Here is a 23,752-nt window from a genome sequence, read left to right on the forward strand (position 1 = left end):
TCATAGTTGGGGCAGCACTGGGCTCTCTCTGCCTCTGAGGAGCCCTCACTAGCTGTATTCTTTTTTTTCCCCAAGAAGCTCTGGTCAGTTTCACTAAAGCGAAATTTTGTGTGATTTACTTTTCACCAGTCTGTTCTGGCATGATTCTAATGATAGCAGAATCACCTGGGTCAGTGATGGCCAGTGTGCATTCTCTGTAGTATTTCCCACAAGCTGTGCCCAATTCAATATTATTGTCACTGTAGTAGTGACGGACCACGTTTTGGCCAACATGGCGTAGCATTCTAGTTCAGATCTCCTCAAGGCTGGGCAGTTTTTGGCAAGGATGACTAGCTCTGTTTTGCCATGTCCAATCGTTTTCAGAGTCTGCTCGTACCCCAGCGTGTATGTTCCACTTTCCATAATGAGTTGGAGCCTAGAGTGGATTGACTCCAGCGACTTTTTCATCTTCTTTTTGGCTGCCTTCCTTAGGTCAGGGAGGGCCGCCACCAAGAGCAGCCACCAAGATGGCCAGGAGCAAGAAAGGAGAGAGCTCCTACAATGCACAGCTCTTCACTGCTGGCTGTTTCCTTGTTTGTCACTTCCTGTCACTGCTCATTAGCAATGCATGAGAGACCCACCGCCTGTGAATGTTTTGAAGTCCTCATTCAACCTTCCATTTTTAGCCCATACGAGCTCTCAAAGAATTCCAAAAAGTTTCCTGTCCCTGCTTGCAAAGACACAGAGAGTCCTTCACAACCCCCTATAGGTTTCCCTTACTCCTTAGGACTGGTTCTTGGGCCTCTGCGGCCTTATAAAGGAGCACAGCTCCAAAGTGCCTTTCACAGAAAGACGACCCTGATCCTGGTCCTCTGTCTTCTCTCTCAACAGGGCTTCTGACACAACCAAGAAGGAGGGAAGAGAGAGGAACTCCAGCATAGTTCAGGCTCTTTCTCCTCGAGGCTTGTCTTCAAACAGGTTTTCGCAGTTACCAGTGTGGGAGAGGAACACCCAGGGTTCTAGGCTGGAACCAACAAGCATCACCAGGTTCCTTGGGCCCTGTCGTCCACTGAGGCAGCCCGGTGAGGATCTCAGCTTTTCAGGAGGTAAAATAAAAAGAGAGGGCTGACAGGGGCGAATTCGGTGCTCTGGGGGTCTGATTAAGGGTGGGGTTACATGCTTTGGGAACAACTGTGGAGGAGGTGGAGTCTTGAAAGATGGGTAGTTTGGGGCATCTGGGTGACTCAGTCAGGTAAGTGTCTGCCTTTGGCTCAGGTCATGATCCCAGGGTCCTGGGATCGAGTCCCCCACATCGGGCTCCCTGCTCAGCGGGGAGCCTGCTTCTCCCTCTCCCTCCGCTTCTCCTCCTGCTTGTGTTCTCTCTCTGTGTCAAATAAATAAATAAAATCTTTGAAAAATATTAAAAGAAAGATGGGTATTTCAAAAGGAGGGTGGTGAGTGGGGAACAGGGAGCGGGTCTTGTTTGGCTGGAACTGAGTACAGGCAGGAGCAGTGGCACCGGAAACCAAAAAAGAATTTCTGCCTGCAAGGCACTTTGTAGTTTACAAATCTCACCCACTCCCCACCTCATCAGATCCTCAGTACAACCCTGTGAGGTACAGGGCCATTGATGGTGAACTCATTTCATAGAAAAATAAAACAAAAAGCAAAACGAAACTGGGATTCAGAGTGGTTAGGTGACCTATGCTATGCCACAAATATGTGGCCAAGCTGGCATTCTGACCCTGGTTTCTGTCTCCTGGCCTTCTTTTCCCTGACCAGGGTCATACTGGGGGACCTGGGCAATACTACAGTGTGAGTTTGAACTGAAGCAATGGGGAGCCACAGAAAGGATTTTAGAAGAGCTGTGGTCGGGGCACCTGGGTGGTGGTTGAGTGTCCGACTCTTGGTTTCACTCGGGTCATGGTCTCAGGGTCATGGGATTGAGCCCCGCGTTGGGCTCCATGCTTAGCAGAGAGTCTGCTTGGGATTCTCTCCCTCTCCCTCTGCCCCTTCCCCTTCCCCTGCTCTCTCTCTCTCATTCACTCTCTAAAATAAATAAATAAATCTTTAAAAAATAAATAAGAGCTGTGGTTATCACAGGTGTGCTGGGCCTTGGGCACATGTGCTGGTTGAGGGAGGCTGAGCACTGCAGTGGGGCTATGTCGCTCTGAAAGAGAAATCTGGGTGCTCTACAGGTCATGCGGACAGGGCAGGGAGGGAGAGCACAGCTGATGTGGGCCCTGCAGGGAAGAATGGCGTTCATTCATTAATTAATTCATTCATTCTTCCAATCTGTCTTTAGTAAGTACCTTCCCTGTGCTAAGTGTCATGCTAGGCATTGGGGATGTAATGGTGAACTTGACCACAGGGTCCCAGCCCTCACAGCACTTCAGGGGCTAGCAGATCATAAGGAACAAATGAACAAGTACAAGAACTTCCAGTTGTGGTTTAACATAGGATCTACAGAAACATGAGGACATATACCCAGTGTCATGTGGTCCTCAGGGTGGCTTCTCTTGACTGCCCTGGCAATCCCTGCCCCTGAGTGTAATGCAGACTGTGTTCGGGGTCCTGTGGGGGTTCAGGGAAGGGAGGCATCCTTCTTCCTGCTCAGAGTGATCTGACGAAGGCTTCATGGAAGAAGATGCATTGAGGTTGGGCATTCATTCAACAAATATGTAATGAGCACCTACTGAATACCAGCTTCTGTTTTATTTTATTATTATTTTTTTAAGATTTTATTTTTAAGTACTCTCTGTACCCAACATAGGGCTCAAACTCACAACCCTGAGATCAAGAGTCGCATAGGGACAATCATTGAACAAAATGAAACAGACCATGTTGTACCTTCTCAGAACTCCTGAAAAGAGGATAGATAATAAACAAGAGAGATAAGAAAAATATTATTTCAGGGGGTGATGAATGCTCTGGAGACAAATAAATTGTGGAAGGGGAATAGTGAGTGGAGGGATGGATACTACATTCTTTGGTAGGCGGTTAGGAAAGGCTGCATTGAGAAGATAACATTTGACTAAAGATCTGAAAGATGTGAGAGAGGGAGCCATGAACTATATATGGGATGGGTGTTTCAGGTAAAGGGGACTGCAGTACAAAGGCCCTGAGGCAGGATCTTTACTGGATGTTTTCAGAGACAGCAAAGGGTAGAGTTCTTTAAAAGAAAAGGATGTCAACAGAGGGCATTTGTGTGGCCTGTGGGGAGTTGTTGGTAGGTGCCCACTTTGATAATTCTCTCTTATGCAGAGAGCTCCATTAGAGATGAGGTGGGGAATATGGCTAGGACAAATGTGGCAGAGAACAGGGAGCTCGTTGGGTGTTCAGGGCAGGGAATGGCCTGAGGATGGTGGCTGACTAGCAGGGTGGGCTGGAGGAGAGATGGGTGTAGGATGCTAGCGACCTGCTGGAAGGAGCACTGCTGGAAGGAGCAGTGAAGTAAAGAGAAGCTGTAGGCAAGAAACCTCAGTGGGGAGGCTGGCCAGCACTTAGACAAGAGTGAGAGAGAAGCTAGATATAACTGTCAGGTGTTGTTGAGCTGTGTGCTTACACCAGGGAGATCTGTGAACAGAACTGGGAGAATCCTAGAGAGCTGGCCTCTTTCGTGACACTTACTATGTTCTGCCTTGTGTTTTCTTTTCCTCCTGCTTTTCTTACCCTCACCGCAAGGGCAAGGAGTGTGTCTTACTCATCTTGGCATCACACACTGTCCTATATGCTGTAGGGCATATAACAGGTGCTCAGGCAGTACTTACACTTATTTTGGATCAGTTGGGCCTGAGAAACAGACGTGCCACCTTTGATCCCATTCGTTCTAGAATCATCCCTTCCCTCCACATGCTGGTTCAGCTCTTCCAGTCCTCAGTCAGGCAGATGCTATTCCCGGGGCCTCTCATTAGCAAGACAGCATATGCTTGTCAAATCGTCATGTTAGCAAGTCATGAAAGCCTGAACATAGTCAGAGGCTGTGTCAAGTTCAGAGTTAGCTAGGCATTTCTCTGGGGCACACAGAAGGAAGTTTCTCTAGAGGCGAGAGAAGTAACCACTAGTAACCAATTAATCATTGCAAACTGTCACCTGCCTCCTTTATATCTCCTGAGGCAGTTACTATATGATCCTCACTAAATACTTCAGGCATCAATAAATGCCTGTGGGGAGGGGGAGAGCAAGTGAGCTGCGCTCAAAATTAAACATTCACCCAAACATTTATTGAGCACGTTCTACGATGTGTGGACACAGGCCTTACATGTACCCTATTTTCAGAGGTCAGCTTCAAGGTTATATTTTCCCAGAAGCCTCTGGACACCCCTCATTTGGATTAGGGCTGTCACAGCACCCGGAACTTACTTTAGCCTATCATTTATAAAATGGCATTTTAAAGGCCTGTTTTCTGGTCTGCGTGTTCTTCTAAACTGGAAGCTCTTTGAAGGCAAAAACCCAGATTGTGTCCTCAGCGTTGACCCCATAGCCTTGTACAACACAGGCACCACCCAGTTAACGATTGCGGAATTAAATCACACAGTGCTGTAGAGTGCTCAGTGGAACCCGAGGATATCAGGGGAAGGCTTCTCTGAGTTGGATCTGGATGTCAGAAGAGTAAGTGGTCAGTTCACCAGGTAAAGCGATCGGAGAATTCCAGCTAGGGAACAGGTGTGTGCAAAGTTCGGAAGGCATACTGGAGAAAGGTGTGAAATTCTGTGGTTACAGCACGGCAGTATTACCTGGAAAGCGAGGGCGCTGGAGACGAGAGGCAGCAGAACCCCGCACCCGTTAGGGTCAAGTGCATAAAACATAGGTAAAGGCCGCAACCACTGCCAGAGGACAAAGGTGCCAACCTTCAAACCCCGAGAACCAGAGACCCCACTGGGAGCGCCTCGCACCTCGCCTTGTCCGCAGCACGTGCCGCCCGCCCGCCGCGCACCCCGGCCAGCTTGCGGCCGAGGGGAGTCCCGGGGCGCCCAGGGAGGGCCGCCCGGGGCGGGGCGCGCAGGCGCGCTGAGGCCTCGAGCCCCAAGAGGCGGGCGGGTGCGCGCGCTTCCTCGCGCACGCGCGCACGGAGGGGGCGACGGCCGCGGTGACGCTGCTGCGGTGGGCGGGCGGCGGCGCGTGAGGCGCGCGATTCCCCGTGTCTTGGGAGCAGTGCCCCGGCCCCCGCCGCTCCCGCTGCCGCCATGTCGGGCCGGTCGGTCCGGGCCGAGACCCGCAGCCGGGCGAAGGACGACATCAAGAAGGTGATGGCGGCCATCGAGAAAGTGCGGAAATGGTGAGGGGCCGGGCCCGAGGGTGCCGGCGGGGTCGCCGGCCCAGGGCCCAGAGGAGCGCGGGACTGGCTGGCTGGGTGGGAGCCGACCGGCAGGCGCTTGGGGGGAGGGGGGAGCGGGAGACGGCGGGAGGAGGGTGTAGCTCGCGTCGGCGTGAGGTCAGAGGGCGCGCCGGCTGCCACCAATCAGGGGGTCGCCCGGCTCGCGGGCCCGCCCACCTGCCCGAGAGCCGCGCGTCTCCCGAAGGGGCTGATGGCTTCCGGCAGCGCTGGGGCTGCAGGCCCTGCCTGGCACGCCGGACCCCGCGGCGGGCTTCAGGAGACTTTCGCGTTCTGAACTGCCCGGTATAATAGCCAACAATCTCTGGGGGTTTCCCGCTGGCCAGACAGAGCGCTCTACGTGTTAACTCGTTTTAAGCTCGGGGAGAGCTTCTCGCTAAACCTACTTGTCACGAGAGCAGGCGTGGTCATCGGAATGAAAACCCCTCTCTTTCCCGCAGTACTGGCCCACACGGAACCAACTGGGTAGGCTTTTTTTTTTTTTTTTTCTTTTGGTGCTGCGAGTTTTTGGTGAAAGAGTCGAGACCTACCCTTATTTGGAAACGGCTTGTGTAATGTTCATTGCAGGGCCGGTTGACTGCCTATTTTGTATCAGGAACTCCAATCATGATCACATTAAAGTTTAACAGCCAACTGTTTGCTTCAACTTCTTGAATCCTTTTCTCTGGCTGACTACTAGTAATAGTTTTAAAGCCCACGTAGGGGTTAGCTCCCAACAAGTTCCTTATCTCGTTGTATATAAGAGTTTTATATGTAGTTGGGACTCCTAAATATTAGTTAAATAATGATTTTTTGCCCCCTCCAAATCTAATCCTCTAGGGTTTTGTTGTGAAACCTAAGAATCACCATGCCTTTCTCTTCTGACCATCTCTGCCCTCTGCCCACCGCCCCCCTCCCCCCTCCCCCCCCCCCCCAGCAGCCTAGGCCAGATGACCATCGTCTCTCACCTGGAACTCCTAGCTTGCTTCAACTCTTGCTCCATTTCGCAGTCCATTCATCACATTGCACTCAGTGTGATTTCATTTTTCTCAAGTGTGAATCTTATCATAGCACTCCCCTGCTATAGAAACAATGATTCAGTGACCTCTTCTTGCTCTTAGGTTAGAGACCAAAGATGGTCCTTGCTGCCTCACCAGACTGTCTCAAACTGCCCTCTTTCTGGGGGATGCTGGTCGTTTTTCAGCTGGAGCCACATGCTGCCTGACATCCTCTACCCTCTCTTCCTTCTTGCCTAGTTAACTCCTAGCTCTGCATAAAAATTGCTTTCTTGAGGGACACCTTTCAGGATCCCTAATTTAAATCAGTTCCCCTTCATAGAACTTTCCACAATTGTATTAGATTGAATCATAAGACATTTACTACATTTGACTTTTTAACTTAACAGAAGTGGCAGTTTGATCTGGTTAAACCTAATGATTAGGTGACTATGAAATGAGTTGTTTGATGTCTGTTTCCAATTGGAGCGAGGCTCTGTGAAGCTAGGGACTGTACATCTTGCTGCCTGTGTGCCCAGGGTCTAGCATAGGGTCATGTATAGTATTTGTTGAATATATGAGGACGTGGGGTGGTCTGTCCAGGAATTAATTTCAGTTTCCTAAGTTTGTAGTTGATTCTTTCTGTTTGCTGAACAGCATCATCAATATCAGCAGTCACAACAGTTACTTTTTTTGCTTTTTTGTAACCTCACATTTAGACATTCAAAAGTCATACTTCCGGCTCCCCAACTCTGCTTGTCCATAATCTGGTCCTCATTCAAGAATGTCACTTGCATTTCCCCAAATGGGGGCAATTTTTTTTAGGCTTAATTTTTTTAAGGCTTATCTCAAAAGTAAGTTTCTCTGTAAGATAAAACCTTAAAGCAGTCTTTGCGTGGCTCAGTCATAACCTCTTTCAAAAACTAGTGTAAGACTTGGAAGCATCCTGTCCTGCACCTGCGATTATTTCTAAATGGAATCATGTTTCAACATAGAGTTACACAGGAGTCCTAAGAATTCTCTTTCTATGCTATAGCCCAGTCTTACTGTCTTTCAGCCTTCTCAACTTCATCACTTCCATGTGTCACAGTGATGTCCTTAGTTTTTTATTGCTTTGTGCTCCTATATAGGACCATATCTTATACATTCTTTATCTCCTGTAAGGCTTTGTATAGTAGGGTTTTATAAATATCAGTGCAATTGAATTAATTTTTGAAAAATAAGAAGTAATGCCAGGTAGATACCTCAGTGTGAAAGTGTGCTGGTACTCAATATGGGTGTAGTCTGTGAGGTAAAAAGGGCTTTGGTACACTGAGAGAAGGCAAGTAGAAGGTTCAGAACCAAAGGAATTTGGTAGTGAAGTGTTTCTGGAAGAGATGATTTTGCAAGGTAAGGTATGGGTATAATTTGATGGAAAGGAAGTATAGAAGGCGTTTAAGATTGAAGGAGCTTGGGGCACCTGGCTGGCTCAGTTCGGAGAGCATGTGACTCTTGATGTCGGGGTTGTGCATTTGAGCCCCACTTTGAGTATAGACATGACTGAAATAATAAATTTAAATTTAAAAATTTTTTAGAAGATTGAAGGAATGGTCTGCTGGGAAGTAGAAAATCACATTATGAACAAAAAAATCTGTTTCATTATTTATCGGTTTACTTTTCTTTCAGGGAGAAAAAGTGGGTGACTGTGGGTGACACTTCCCTTAGGATATTTAAATGGGTTCCTGTGACAGACAGCAAGGAGGTAAGTGTGGAAGAAAATCAAAACAACAAAAAGGTACTGTTTACTTCCTTTTGTTCTTTCCTTGATAGTCTCTTAATTATAAAGGAATTTATTTCCCAAAATTGAGTTGAAAGTACGTTAAGGCGCTCTGTGTGGTTGATCCATGCAAAGCCTCTCTTACTTTATTATTTCCCCCCTTTATTCCCTTTTCTTAACCCATTCCTTTTTTCTAAGGCTTGGTGAACCACAGCTCAGGCCTGCTCCTTGTGGTTGTCGATATGGTTTTATTGGAACACAGCCATGCCCATTGGATTCCTTATTGTCTATGTCTGCTTTTGAGTTACAGTGGCAGAGTTGAGTAGTTGCCATAAGACCTAAATACCTGCAAAGCCTAAAATATTTCTTATTTGGCCCTGTAAGAAAAAGTTTGCTAACTCCTGCTCTTATCTGAGTAGCTATCTACTATAGTGTATTATATGTATTTTATATGTATATATACTTTTCTAATTCCTCTTCCATGGGTTTATGTGGATAGCTGTGTATTCTTGAAAAATACATAGCATTGGGGCACATGGGTGGTGCAGTCAGTTGAGCGTACAACTCTTGGTTTCGGTTCTGGTCCTGATCTCAGGGTTGTGAGATTGAGCCCCACGTTGGGCTCTGCACTCAGTGTGGAATCTGCTTCAGATTTTGTCTCCCTTTCCTTCTGCCCCTCCTGCTCATGCGCTGTCACTCTCCCTCTCTTTCTCTCTCTCTCTAAAATGAATAAATAAATATTTAAAAAAGAGAAGGAAAGAAAAATACATAGCATTGTATCATGTTTGTATTTTAAAATTTATAGAACATTGTGCTAAAAACTTGTTTCTTTTCTTTTGTTCAGCCTTGTTTTTGAAAACTGCCCACGTTTCTGTAATTGTCAATAGAGTTACTACCTTTGATTCTTGCATTGTATTCTCTTATATGCAGTGACCACATTTATCTACACCTTCCCTGAGTGATGAACACCCAGATTCTCCACCTTTTTTCCATAATTGTTTTCAAAAAGCTCACATATAAAACACATACAGAAAAGTATATAAAACATAAATGTATGGCATAATGAGGAAACATAAAGCTAGTACCCTTGTAAAAACCACCCGGGTCAAAAAAGATCATTCCCAGCTTCCCTAGCGACCTCTGTTTGACTCTTCCCAGCTTTCCCTCCCTTGCCAAAGGAAGTCTCTCTCCTACTTTTCTTCTCTTATCACTTCTCTACTCACTTGTAAAAACTTTTAACTTTTAACTTGTTAACACTTTTAACTGTTTATATAAACAGCATCATAAAGTATCAATTTTTGTGTGTCTTGCTTTTTTTGCTCAGTATTATGTTTGTAAAATTCATCCATGCTGTCTTTGGAGCCATTTGTCCCTTTTCCTTGCTGTATGGAATTTTATTATAGGCCTGTACCATGATTTACCTCTCTAATCGTCCTGTAGGTGGATACTTGGGTTATTCCCAGTTTGGGGTAATAGGAACAACGCTCATGTGAATGTTCTTATTTAGTATATGGGCCAGCAAATGCGTGGTTTTTCCTAGGATGTGTTCCTAGGAGTGGAATCGCTGGGTCTTAGAGTATGCATATGTTGACCTATAGTAGCTAATGCTAAACTGTTTCTCAAAGTGATTATACCAGTCTGTATTCCCACCAGAAAGAGGAGAGTTCTCATAGCTCTGAATCCTCATCTGCAGTTGGTATTGTTACTTATATGTAAAGACGTCTCGTGATTTTAATTTGGTGACTTAGTATCTGATCACTAACAAGATTGAGCACCTTTTCAATGTGTAGGATTGAACCTCTCAGATTTCCTGTTTCAGGAAGTGCCTCTTTAATCCATTTGATTGTTTTTTCCTTATGACTTAATAGGAATTCTCAGTGTTCTAGACACAAATCCTTTATTGATTATATACTGTCCAAACCTTTTTCCAGTCCACGGCTTGCCTTTGTACTTCCTTTAGGCTGCCTTGAGTCACAGAAGTTGTTAGTTTTAATGTAGACAAAATAATTAATCTTTTTCCTGATAGTAGTACTTTTAAATATCTTAAAATCTTTTCCTTCTTTGAGGCCACAAAGGTAATCTTCCGTATAGTCTTCTACAATATTCAGTTCCCGTTTATAACAAACACACCTGGCATTGATTTTTGTGTATTGTGAAGTAGGGGCCCCGTTTCATTTTTTTCCACCTGGATGTGCATTTGTCCTAGCACCACTTATTGAAAAGACTGTTCTTTTCCTCCCGCTCTGTAGAGCCACCTTTGTCATATTTCAAGTGTCTGAATATGGGTCTGTTTCCGTGTGTTGCCTCCAGTTTTTTGGGAGCACAGATGACTGCAGTGGACATCCCGTAAACTATTTTTCTGGATGACTTGTGGGGCAGATCCCCAGGAGTGGGATTGCTATTAAGGGTGTACATACCAGTTGTGCGCGCTCTCTCTCTCAAATAAATAAATAAAATCTTAAAAAATCAAAATAAAAAAACAGCTGCTGCCCGATCTCTCCCCAGAAGAGCTGCGCCAGTGTAGTTAGTACACTTCCCCAGGAGTGCCAGGGGCTTCCCATTTCTACAACTTCACCAGCATTTGATCCTATCAGTCCTGCCAGTCTGCTAGATCTCTGTTTATTTTACATTTCCCTGATTGCTTGTGAGGTGGGTGATTTCATTTCTTCAGGTTTCCATTCGGATCTGCTTTTTTTTTTTTTTTTTTTAAGATTTAATTTATTTATTTGACAGAGACAGCCAGCGAGAAAGGGAACACAAGCAGGGGGAGTGGGAGAGGAAGAAGCAGGCTCCCAGCGGAGCAGGGAGTCCGACGTGGGGCTCGATCCCAGGACCTTGGGATCACGCCCTGAGCCAAAGGCAGACGCTTGGCTCTGCCACCCAGGCGCCCCTATTCAGATCTCCTTTTTATCCATTTAAATATCCTCTTCTCTGATTTCTTTTGCATATTTTTGTATTGGGTTTCCTGTCTTTACCTTTCTGACTTGCATGGATTCGTTGATATCCTAGATACAGAAAACTCTGGTAAGATTTGTACCTTGCAGATACCTTTGACATGTCGCCTGTCCGATAACTTTGTCAGTAATAAGCCTTTAATTTTTTTGTGTGTCAAATTAATCAGTTTTTTCTTAAGGGTTTTGCTTTTTGAGTCTTGTTTCAAAATTATTCTCCACTGCATGGTCCTAAAGAACATCTCCATCTCCTGTTATGTTTTGTATTTGGAGTAAGGAATCTAATTTTAGTTTTCTGTCATACAGAGAGCTGTTTGCTGTATTACTATTTACTAAATAACCTGTCCTCTCTCTTCTGATTTGTGATGTCATCTCTGCCGTGTGCCGTATTCGTACCTAGATCTGTTTTTGAGTTCTCCATTCTGTTTTGTTGTTTATTTCCTCCTGGGCCAGAGTGGCTTTTATTTATAATAGTATATTAAATTATATTAATTTATATATAATTTATACTAAATTATAGATTTAATATTAAGTAGGATGAATTTTCTCTCTTGCTGTAAGTTTTTGGAAAGATAGCCTTTATCAAAATAAAAAGTCCCTTCTCTTTTTAGTTTTCTAAGATTCATTAAAATTTATGAGTAGATGTTGGACTTTATCCAGCTGCCTTTCCTGCATGTACTGAAATGTTCATGCGATTTTCCTTTCTAATCTGTAGTGTATTAATATGGTGAATTATATTAATAAAGTTTCTGATATTGAAACTTTTACATTCTTTCATGCCTAAGAGAAATTCTACTTGGGTATGGTTTCTTTTTCCCCCCATAGAATCTAGTGTTTAATTCACAGATATTTCATTTAAGGTATTTGCATCTGGTTCATGAGTGAAATTGGTCTATAATTTTTTTTATTCTACCTTTACCTTGTTATGGTATTAAGATTACATTCGCCTCCTAAAACAGTTTAGGCAATTTCCCCTCTTTTGATTTCTAGAACAACTGGTATAAAATGAGAAGGTTTGGTAGAAGTCACCTTTAGTACTTTCTGGACCTTTGGTGGAGAGATGTTGATTATCATCATCGTAGCTTTAATGGTGATTGATGCATTTAGGTTTTCTCTTTTTTGGGTACTTATGTTGCATTTTATATATTTCCTAGAAATTTATCCATTACAGATAGGCCGTTGGTTCTTTAATAGGGTTCAGTGCTAGGTCCTCCCCTTTCTTCATTTTCCCAGTTGTGTTTAGAAATGAGGCAGGGCACTTTTTGGTTGGCCAGTAATGCTAAACTTTTGGCAGTGCATGACTCAGTCCTGTATAATGAGGAATTAATTGGCCTGTTCAGATGCCAGCAATACCCTGAACACTGATCAGAGTTTTCACGTGTTGGTATGTAGTTATTCGTGATATTCTTATGTACTTTAAAGTCTCTGTATATTGGTAATTATTTTACCTTTCCCACATGCTATTTGTGTTTTTTCCATAATATGATCTGGTTTATTGTCTCTCCTTAAGTGATTGTTTAGGGGCACCTTGGTGGCTCAGTCCTTAAGCATCTGCCTTCGGCCTAGGGCGTGATCCCAGCGTCCTGGGATTGAGCCCCATATCAGGCTCCCCGCTCCGCGGGGAGCCTGCTTCTTCCTCTCCCACTCCCCCTGCTTCTGTTCCCTCTCTCGCTGGCTGTCTCTCTCTCTGTCAAATAAATAAATAAAATCTTTAAAAAAAGAAAATCAATGAAGTGTTTATTTTAAAAATGTTATGGGCACCTGGGTGGCTCAGTCAGTTATGCGTCTGCCTTCAGCTCAGGTCATGATCCCAGGGTCCTGGAATCAAGCCCAGCATTGGGCTCCTTGCTTCTCCGACTCTCCCTCTGCCTGATTCTCCCTCTGCTTGTGTGTGCGTGCGTCATCTCTCTCTCTCTGTCTGTCAAATAAATAAATAGAATCTTAAAAATAAATAAATAAAAATGTTGTAATTTCTGTTGATCTTTTTTTTGTTTGGTTTGTTCTCTATTTCATTAGTTTTTGCTTTTATAATTTACTTTTTTGTTTTATTGGGTTTACTCTGTTGTTCTTTTACTAGCTCCTTGTATTGAAGTTAGCTCTTTTTTTCTAGGGTTTTTTTGTTTTTTTTCGTGTTTTGGGGTTTGTTTTTTTTTTTTTTACCCCTCCCTCCCTCCCTCCCTCCCTCCCTTCCTTCCTTCCTTTTTAAAAGATTTTACTTATTTATTTGACAGAGAGAAAGAGCACAAGTAGGGAGAGGAAGAAGCAGGCTCCCCGCTGAGCAAGGAGCCCGATGCGGGGCACAATCCCAGGACCCTGGGATCATGACCTGAGCTGAAGGCACACGCTTAACCAACTGAGCCCTTTTTTGTATTTTTTTAAAGTTTTATTTATTTAAGTAATCTCTACGCCCCACGTAGGGCTTGAACTCACAACCCCAGGATCAAGACTCACTCGCTCCTCCGACTGAGCCAGATGGGCACCCCTTCTTTTTTAAAAAATACATTTTGCTTTTGGGGCACCCAGTTAGCTCACTCTGTAGAGCATGTGACTTTTGATCTCAGGGTCGTGAGTTGGAGGCCCACATTGGGTGTAGAGATTAGTTTAAAATCCATTTCACTTTAGTCTTCTCCCAAATTTTGACATATACGAATGTCAGAATGTCATGTATGGTGTAACTCAGTTTTAAGTTTTTCGTAAGTTCCTCTTTGGTTTCTTCTTTAATCCAAAGTTTATTTAATAGAATGATTTTTTTTTCAGTATATGTGCTGCCAAAGTGAGCACTAATAGAATGATTTTTAATTTCTCGGTATATGAGATTATTTTTTAACTGTCTTTTAAAATTGTACTGATTTTATTGAATTGGTAGGATATTAGTTCTTTGGGATTATTGGGGCTTTTTTTGTGATCTGGTCTGGTGCGTGATTGATTTTTGGGCCATTCACTTGTGATTAAACCAAACGTGCTCTCTAGGCATGAAATTAAACAATGAAGCGTTTATTATGTTATCCAAATCTTCTGTAACTTTGCTCATTTTTTGTATGTCCTGTTACGTTTCTGAGAAGGGTGTGTGAGGTTGTTGATGTTTGCGTCTTCATAGCGGATGAGTCCCTTGTTACGAAGTATGTATTTATGACGTATTTATCTGATTACGCCATTATTATTATGTCATCTTGGCCTGTCATTCGTTCTACCAGTATATAATGTCCTCCTTTGTCACTTATAGCCCAAACTTCTCACATTCAATTTTGTTTGATATTACAATTTCTACCCTGTCTCCTTTTGATTTACTTTTAATTAGTGTGTCTTGAAATTCTTTTTTGTCACCCGTTTCATTTTTTTCTGTTGCTGTTGTTGGATGTGTTAGCATTAGGTTTCGCTGTGGGTGACAGAAAACTCAAAATAGCAATGGTTTTAAGAAGTTTATTTTACTCTTAGTCCTCAAAAGCATGTAGTCCAGGACTGGTGTGGTTCTGCTGCGTAAGTCCCCAGGGGCCCAGGTTTCTTCCAACCTTTCTACTCCCCCCCCCTTTTTTTTTTTTTTAACTTTGTTAGAGAGTAATGACTATTAATTTTAGTTTAACATACCATAAAGTTTACCATCTTAACCATTTTTTAAGTGTACAGTGTATTTTTTTTATTTTTATGTTTCAGTGTACAGTTTAGTGGTATTAAGTACATTCACCTTGTGCAGTCAATCTCTAGGCTTCTTCATCTTGCAAAACTAAACTCTGTACCTGTTAAGTAACTCCCCATTCCTCTGCTCCAGTTTTCACCTTGTATTCTAAAGTCAAGATCCAGCCATTCATTCTACACATTTAGGCTCTAAGTAGCAGAGGAGTAGAAGGATGGGCAGATAGAATTTTCATAAGAATCTCCTAGAAATTGCCTCAGGACATATGTACTTACTATGTGTGTTTGTAATAGCTTTATGACATCTAGTGGTCAGGAAGGCTAGGGAAGTGTGACCATCTAAAAATTCTATTAATATGGACAAGGATTTTTGCCATAATGCGCTCTTTTTTTCTCCCTTTGCCTCATGATGGCTAGGCCAGTTTTTCTCGTTGATTTGCAAGTTCTGCATTCTGTTTTCATTTTTCTATTGCCTATCTCTAGCTTAATAAGACATACCTAACTATTCTTCCCTGTCAATGCATAAAGTTTTATCAAAATCTGCATTTACCCTTGGAACTTGGTAACACCCATAACACATTTTAACCACTTCTCCTTCACCCCTCTGACACTTCCATCCCTACCCTGTCCTTAGTTTTGACTGGAATTTCAGATCAGATATTCAGTTCAGATATTTCAGTTTTTACAGATGTTCCTTGTTTTAGTCATTGCTTAGACAGCGTGAATGTTACCGATTACATGCTCTTTTCACTTATTTATTAGTGCCTTCTCCTAGATTCATTTCTTTTCTTGTTGCAATATATCCTTTAAGAGTGTTTTGTCAAAGAGAGCTTTTGTGGAGAAAACTTCTGAAAGTATCTTTTTACTCTTGAAAATACTTTTGTTTCATTTTTATGTTTAACTGATGATTTTACCTCCATCTGAAATTCTAGGTTTTCTTTCAGCATTTGGAAATTATTACTCAATTGTTGTGCTTCTGGTGTTGCTATTGAACAATCTAGTGTCAGCCTAATTCTTCTTGATTCTTTCTAGGTGGTCCTCTTGTATTCCGGGAAACTTCTAGAATGTCTTCCCTGTCTTTGCTCTCCTAGGACTTCTGTACTAATATCCTGTGATGTTCCTATCTAGCTTCTTTATTTTTCCTTTTCTTATTTGTTTCATCTCTTCATTCTTTTCTCACGTATTCTGATTTTTCAACCCAGTTTTTGCTCGTTTTCAGCGGTATCTATTTCTGCTACTCGACTCATTCACTTAATTTTTATTTTCAACAATTACATTGTTCATACCAAATTTCTTCAATTGGTGGGTCTTCAAAACAACTGTCCAGTATCCTTATCTTTCTGAGGAGACTTACCTCTGCCTTTTTTTTTTTTTTAATCATTTTCTTTTTCTTTTTTCCTTCTCTTCTTCTTTTTCTTTTTCTTTTTTCTTTTTAGGGAGAGAGAACACCACACACAAGAGGGGCAGGGGTGGGGGAGAGAAGGACAGAGGGAGAGGGAGAGAAAGAATCCTAAGCAGGCTCCGTGCTCAGCCCTGAGCCCAAAGGGGGGCTCAATCTCATCACCGGGAGGTCGTGACCTGAGCCAAAATCAAGACTCGGACACTCAACCAACTGAGCCACCCAGGCACCCTGAGACTCATGTTTCATCTAAATTCTGTGTCCTCTTAGTCTCCTTCTTCTGGTATAGCTTATTCAATTTATTGTCTTTAATGGTGCTTGTTTCTTCCAGTGTCTGGCTAGTTTTTTCTGTGCACTCATTTTTTATTCCCTGGGGACTCTGAGCTGCCTTGGCTAGCAGGATGTAACTGAGGGAGGACGTAAGCCCAGGCTGTGGTTTTCCTTCCTCTCTGTGGATTTAGGTCATTGGGTGAGCTTCAGGATTCAGCCTTTCCCTTGCCCCCCCTCCCTCTTCTCCTCCCTCCCGGGGAAATCCCTAGTCCCAGTCTTGCAGGTGCTACTTCTGTCTGGGAGCCGCCATACTTCCTTGTCACTGCCAGCCCCAGGGAGCTGGTGGGTGAAGGTTAGGGCAGCTCTGGAGCCACCCTTGATTTTTTTATCCAGTCCTGGCTCTAGTGGTGCCATTACCCACAAGGGCCAAAGGTCAGGCAGGTAAATCTCTTGGGCATGTGAATGAGGAGTTGGGGGGCACTGGTAGAAAGCGCCTCCCCACCCCAACCCATTTCTCACATGTAAGCCTCTGACCCTTTCCTAATTCAGATTCTCCCCGCCCGGGTCCCAGCTTCCTTTGTCTCCCAAGGGCTTCTCACAGTGTTTGCTGAGGCCCCTCAGTTATCTGCCCTCCAGTGGTCCATGGTAGAGTGCCATCTACTAAGGTATTAGTATAGACCTGCTAGATTAGGAAAATGGGAAATGATCAAATTGCTGAAGAAGAAGTGGGAAGGATCCAAGAGAGTGGGACATCACTGATGAGAGTAGATCGGCACAAAGTCCATGCAGTGTACATTTGAAAGTTTTCTGTGGGGGCGCCTGGGTGGCTCAGTTGGTTGGGTGTCCAACTCGATTTCCACTCAGGTCATGATCGCAGCGTCGTGGGTTGGAACCCTACCCTGGGCTCTGCTGCTCAGTGCGGTGTCTGCTTGGGATTCTCTCTCCCTCTCACCCTGCTCCTCCCCCTGCTCAAGCGCATGCTCTCTCTCTCTAAATAAATAAATTTTTAAAAACCGTGTTTATGTAGCTTCTGTGGTTAAATGTGAAGTGTAATTGCATTAAATCATGTCTGCATATGAAAAAAATGAAGAGAAATCAGTACATGAATGTGTGCAGTTGATTCATTGAAGAGAGAGGATTGAGAGTTATTAATGAAAATTAAATGCATGTATAATAAATAGACGTGTATAAAAACTATAAATTAGTAAACTTGAGATTACCCAGATTTAAACGTTTGGCTGTTGGGATGCTGTCATCTGGAAATGTTTGGATGGATTTATTTTCCTTCCTTTGGGCTCATTTCTTGCAAGCTAGTGCTAACCTTCGCACTGTGTTTCCTCACGCGTTTGACCTACATCCTGCTTGAAGGAAATGATGTTATAGGCAGAGGTAGACATGGGGTGACCATTCTGAATGGATGGTCAGTATCAAGCTAGCAGGGCCCCTTTGTCCTGTCACTGCTCACATTACATATAAAGCGACTCCTTCCTGGCTCCAATCAGAGGCCCATTTTTCCCCTTTTTCCTGCTGTGCTACCAAAACAGGAATCCTTCTTAAATGAGTACTCTGTATTTCTCTTCCATCCATGTAGGGGAGGGTGGGATAGAGCATTCTGCTCAGGACGGAAAGCAGAAGAGAACCACAGGGAGCTCTAGTGGAAGCCTGTGTATTTGCCTCTCACTTCTGAGTCATGATATTAGCCGTCAGGGTCCATTTTACAAGATAGAGAAGAGACACTGAGGCTTGGGGACACCTTGTCCAGAATTCTGTTGTTTCTTGGGTCCTGGATTCTCACACTGTTGTCGTTGTTCCTGTTCGGTCCTAATCCAGACCTCTGTGGTGTCTCACATAACACCCTTCTCCCTCTCTGTGGGTCTCCTGCTTGGCTCTGTCATATTCCTCTTTTTTTCCTTTTCTAGAAAGAAAAGTCAAAATCGAACAGTTCAGCAGCCCGGGAACCTAATGGCTTTCCCTCTGATGCCTCAGCCAATTCCTCTCTCCTTCTTGAATTCCAGGGTGAGTTGCATCCATATGTCTTCCTTGCAGGAAAAGCAGCACTTAGATGGACCTGTTAATAACGAGAAGAATAGTTTCACGTGTCACTTCAGTGCCTGCTGTTCTGCTGGTGTCTTGCTGGAACTTTACATCAAGTCTTTTCATTTAAACCTCACAACAGCCCTGCAAGATAGATGATCGGAGCTTCATTTTCCATTTAGGGAAACTGAGGCTCAGAGAGCTGAAGCTCTGTAACTCAAGGTGCATAACCAGGAAGTGACAGACCCCATGTTAGGTCCTGGCTTTCTGGATCAGAAGCTCTTTTCTTTAGATGGTATGATTTCTGATGATAGAGCCTTAGAGTAGGCCTCCCAAGGCTGGGGCCTCTTCTGCCCACTTTTAGCAAAGTTCCACCTCCCTGAATCAGTCTTCAGTAAATGTCCTGCCTGTGTCGGCACTGCAGTCCCAGTACTACCTTCATACCTGCGTGGTGGCTGCTGCTCAGAAGGACTTGAACTTGAGCTTCTTGTTTTTATCCTTACCTCAGCCTGTGATGTAAAGCAGGCAGTAATCATCAGCCCTGTCGAAGGAAGCCGATGCTCAGAGAAGAAGTATTTGCCTAAGCTCAAAAGTGACAGAGCTTTATTCTTTTTATAGTAGAATGCTGCTTCCATTTTAGTGTAGAAGGTCCCGGTCTTTGGAGTACTGAAGACTAGAAAGGGCTTATGATTATCCCTTTGGAACAAGACTGGGAGCGTGCATGTATCCCCTCCCCACCTCTCCCCCAGCCCCCCAAGGTCAGTGAGTATGATAGAGGAAGGGGAATACAAGGGAACAGTTTTCTAGCTATGTGTGGGGTGTCTGATAATCGCAAAGCTCTGGGAGACATGAGGCTCCATTTCCTCAGTCTGGCCATCACCCCCTCTCTTTCATTCAGTGAACATTTAATGAACTCCTGCTGTGTACCGTACTGGAGATCCCAGGACAAGTAAGCCACAAAACCTGCCTGCACAGAGTGTAATGGAAGGAAATTGGTGTATAAAATAATGAGTGTAGGTGTGCGTAGGATACAACAGGAGTGTAATAGAGAAGGTGGTCATTTCCACCCAGGGGAGCCTGGGACACAGGGCTGCACGGAGGAGGTGATGCTAGAGCTGAATAGTGGTCTGTATCGGGGCTTTCCAGGAAGACTGGAAAGAACGAGTCCTACCAGACACCTGTGCGTGAGTCTGCGCGACTGGAGCCAAGGCTTGCGTGTGGAAGATCAGTGGGCAGTGAGCCCAGAGATCAGGAAAGATTTTGTAGGTTGTGGTAGGGCCATCTGTGTCTGCCCCAGGGAAGCCCTGGAGTTTGAATTGTCTCCTTAGGGCAGCAGAGAACCACGGAAGGATTTAGAGTGATCGCTCCGGTGATGGTGTGAAGTACAGGTGGGAGGACAGTCGGAGGGCTGTTGCAGGAGGCCAGAGAGGAGGAGGCCTGCCCTGAGGTGGCAGGAGAGGAAGGAGTGAACAAAAGCGATGTCAGAGCAGTAGGATGGGTCACCCAGCTGCTTTGGGTGAGGGAGAGGAAGGAGTTTGGACTCCTGAGAGTCCAAACTTAGGTTTAACTTAGGTGGCGACTTGCAGCCTTCAGACACACTTTCCCAGGTGCGAATTTCTGGGTCCTTGAGGCAGTTAGGTGGAGCCTGGGCCGCTGAAGGACCTGTGTGAGCACCTCCAGATACCACCGCCCTCCTTGAGATCGCCAAGAAGGCCGGGCAGATTTTAGCATTTTCTCCACGTCCTGTGTTGTGAGAAAGGTTGAGAGGCACAGCTACCTCACTCCCTTCCACTGGACAGTCAGAAAATAACAGGTCCAAACTATGGTCGGTGGGAAAAAAGCCTATCCTGACCTTCCTGAAATATAAATGTTACATAAACTTAAAGATTTCTGGCTGCATCTGGTCCTTAGAGTATATGTTGTGAAATGGAAAACGTTTAAATTAATCAACTTAGACTGCTGATCATTTGCCCTACCTTTGTTTGTTTGCCTTTGGCTCAGGGGACATCCGAGCAGCGATCATTGATTTGGTTGTGCCCATGGCTGCCTAAGGAGACACCAGGCGCTTGGCTCTGTACCGAGTTACTCTCAAGAAACATTACTACTCTCAGCTGTTGCCTTTGTCATGTTTGGTTTTCAGATGAAAACAGCAACCAGAGTTCTGTATCTGATGTCTATCAACTCAAGGTGGACAGCAGCACCAACTCAAGCCCCAGCCCCCAGCAGAGTGAGTCCCTGAGCCCAGCACACACCTCTGACTTCCGCACAGATGACTCCCAGCCCCCCACTCTGGGCCAGGAGATCCTCGAGGGTGAGTCGCAGTTGACCCAGGACGAGCATCTTGGAGGGGCCTGTACTCTTGAAGTTTGTTTTCTTTAGAGGAAGAGGTTAGAGAAGGTGGCTCTGGCCTGACAACCTTGAGCCATTTGTTAACAGTTTGGGCTTTTTTGGGGAAGGGTTGTGTTTTCCCCTCTCACAGAATGAAAGGAGAAAGCAAGCAACATAATCCAGCGCCAGGCTCTGTGGAAGGCACTTTTCATCTTCGGTGCCTGGTATAATTCTCTCCAAAACCCTGTGAAATAGCAGATGTTCTCTCCATTGTACAGATGAGGAAGTGGAGTCTTAGAAAAGTTAAATTGCTTGTCCAGATCGAATAGCTAGTTACTGGTGGAACCGGATGTCTCCAGTTTCATGCCTCTGACTTCAGAAATTATGTTCTTTGCATTGTATCCTGCACATTTCTTCTGATAACATATATTGATTCTCCAGCCAGTGTTGCCCCTCACCAGTGTGCCTCCACAGAGCTCCTAGAGAAGTTCCCCCAGCTTGAGTCCGATTCCACAGGAGTCGCCTGCCTCAGGAGGCCGTGCAGTTATACTGATCTTGCTGCCTTTTTAAAAAAAAAAAAAATTTAAGAGGGGCGGGTAGAGGGAGACAGAGAGTCTTAAGCAGGCTCCACATGGAGCTTGACATAAAGCTCGATCTCACGACCTTGAGGTCACGACCTGAGCTGAAATCAAGAGTCGGATGCTTAACCCACTGAGCCCCCTAGGCGTCCCTGACCTTGCTGCTTTTTCAGAGCCCTCCCTGCCTGCCTCAGAAGTTGCTGATGAACCTCCCACCCTCACGAAGGAAGAACCTGTTCCACTAGAGACACAGGTAAGGAACCACTTTGGGTTTCCCAGTTTCTAAAAAAAAAAAATGGGGGAGGGGGGACTCTTGCTGTGAATTGGACCTTATAGCCTTGAACATAGGGTGGGAAGTCAGTAAGGGAAACTGGTGTCTCCAGGTTATAAGGTAGGGGAAGAAGTTTGTTTATCTTCAAGAAGGTTGCAGGTGGGCTTCTGGGTTGTAATTAGGGTGGATGGGAGGTTCTGGTAGAGATGGGGGAGGGGGGGCCCTATTATAATTTCGTAGTCTGACTGCTCCTAGGTTGCTGAGGAAGAGGAAGACTCCGGTGCCCCACCCCTGAAACGCTTCTGTGTGGACCAGCCCACAGTGCCGCAGACAGCATCAGAGAGCTAGCACTGTCCTGGCGCCCTTCGCCTCCTGGCCCCCTGCCTCTATTTATTGCATTCTGGTTCTGGCCGTGCTTTGTTGCTGGGGTAAGGGCAAGCATTGGGGTCCAGAGCCTGCACATAGGAGCCCTCTGGGCTGGAAGGTTGGACATAGGACTTGGGGCTGTAGCATCATCTTCCCGTCCCTGGAACCTGTGTCTGGTTGCTCCTGAGAAGAAGAGCAGCCATGTCTTTATTGCACCCCAAGTAGGCTGGAGTATCAGCCATGGCAGGGTTCATCTGTCACCTCCAGGTAGCAAGCAGTCTCTGCTCCAGAACCTCTGGACTGAGCTGCTGGCACTTCTACAGGAGGAAAGAGATGTGGAAGGCACCCTCTGGAGAAGAGAGTGCCTAGCTTACTTGAACTTGAATGGAGACTGTAGATTCATGAATTTTCCCATCCGGCTAGGGGCCTGTAAGCTGCTGGTGGAGAAGGCCTGGTAAAGACTTTGGAGGGAAGGGAAGGGCTCTTCTCTACACAAGGGCAGAAAAGTCTGTATAGGTTTCCTGCTGTCCTGGCACTTCTGCCCATTCCTGAGGTTATCCTGCCTCTCGTGGGCTCTCCAGCTGCTGACAGTCCTTTGTCCCCTGCTGCAACCATCCTCTTCCCCCAACACACACACACGCACACACACACGCACACGCACACACACACACGCACACACACGCGCGCACACGCACACACACACGCACACACACACGCACACACACGCACGCACACACGCACACACACACGCACACACACACACGCACACACACGCACGCACACACGCACACACACACACACGCACACACACGCACACGCACGCACACACACGCACCCCAGAGCTTTCCCTGTTCTCACCTGTACATTTCATTCCAGCACCCCCGCTCCTGCCGCAGACTGCCCCAGCAAGGATTTGAGGTTCTGACAACAGTACCCATCCCCCACAGTACTCCTTCAGCTCAGACTTTCTAGAAAGTTCCCTCTTCTTTGAAATCTGCATGTTTAATTGAACTTTGTGATTTTATTTTTTGTTCAAAAAAGTTTAAGAAAATGGAAATGGGCAACAGTGAGTGAAGACATATTTTAGCACTGAATAGAATATTTTTAAAATTAAACTATTTGAAATACGTCTTGTTGGTATTTGAGTGCTTCATTCTTGAAGGTCGTGGGGGCAGGGGCTAGTGGGGTGTGGTGGCTGACTGCCTGCCAATTGTCTTACTCCCACAAAGGGATTTTCTGATATAAATGATTTGGAGACCCCCTTCGAAGTTGTCATGTAGTCTGATTTATATTTCTGTTCCTGTGTACAGTGAATTCAGCCAATGTGTGTTTGCTGTGGCTCCAGGTCCTTAGGAGGCATTCGTGAATGTTTTTTCTTTTTTACTTTTTTATATTGTGGTAAAATGCATATAAGCTAAAATTTACCATCTTAACCACTTAAAAGTAATACAGCTCAGTGGCACTAAGTACATTCACAATATTGTGCAGTCATCACACAGAGACCAGGAATCCTGTCCCTCAGGAGACAGTCAGTCTGGCGAGGGAGTAGACCTCTACGTAGAATGTCCTAAAGCATAGTGTAGTAGGTGCTGGAGTGGAGCCCATGGAGGAGCATGTGGGATGATGAAAAAGATGTAACAGAAACCATCCTCTTCTCTTGTTGACTGTTTAGCACCACTTCTGGTTAATATTGTAAGAAACCAGGCTAGTAATCTCCAAAAGCATCCTAGAATCTTGATAGGGTAAGGGTTAGAGAAGAAAAAGAGAAGAGGAAGCATAGAGCAATGACCACCAGTTACAAATAATTAAGAAAACTGCGTCTGGGTATCAGCAGGCCCAATGCATATGCACATTTGAATTGTTAAGAAAAATAGATATGAG

At 45.0% G+C, this 23,752-nt stretch overlaps 1 protein-coding gene and 1 pseudogene across 3 annotated transcripts; one reads left to right on the plus strand and one right to left on the minus strand.

Annotated features, from left to right (window-relative positions):
• Positions 1–115: 115 nt before the first annotated feature.
• Positions 116–5,167, minus strand: LOC130544238 (60S ribosomal protein L30-like; annotated as a pseudogene).
• Positions 5,009–23,000, plus strand: BCL7B (BAF chromatin remodeling complex subunit BCL7B). 3 transcript variants are annotated; one of them, XM_026516015.4, is made up of 6 exons: positions 5,009–5,257; positions 7,954–8,029; positions 18,214–18,310; positions 20,469–20,639; positions 21,408–21,487; positions 21,746–23,000. In XM_026516015.4, exons 1-6 carry the CDS (start codon positions 5,166–5,168, stop codon positions 21,758–21,760), a joined length of 531 nt encoding a protein of 176 aa, XP_026371800.1. In that variant the 5' UTR covers positions 5,009–5,165; the 3' UTR covers positions 21,761–23,000. The 3 variants fall into 3 exon arrangements, with proteins under 3 accessions (XP_026371800.1, XP_026371797.1, XP_026371798.1); XM_026516012.4 differs by having other exon boundaries at positions 21,761–23,000; XM_026516013.4 differs by lacking the exon at positions 5,009–5,257 and adding an exon at positions 5,465–5,779 and having other exon boundaries at positions 21,761–23,000.
• The last annotated feature ends 752 nt before the right edge of the window (positions 23,001–23,752 follow it).

This window comes from Ursus arctos, unplaced genomic scaffold (assembly GCF_023065955.2).
Source record: "Ursus arctos isolate Adak ecotype North America unplaced genomic scaffold, UrsArc2.0 scaffold_2, whole genome shotgun sequence".
Classification (NCBI taxonomy): Eukaryota; Metazoa; Chordata; class Mammalia; order Carnivora; family Ursidae; genus Ursus; species Ursus arctos.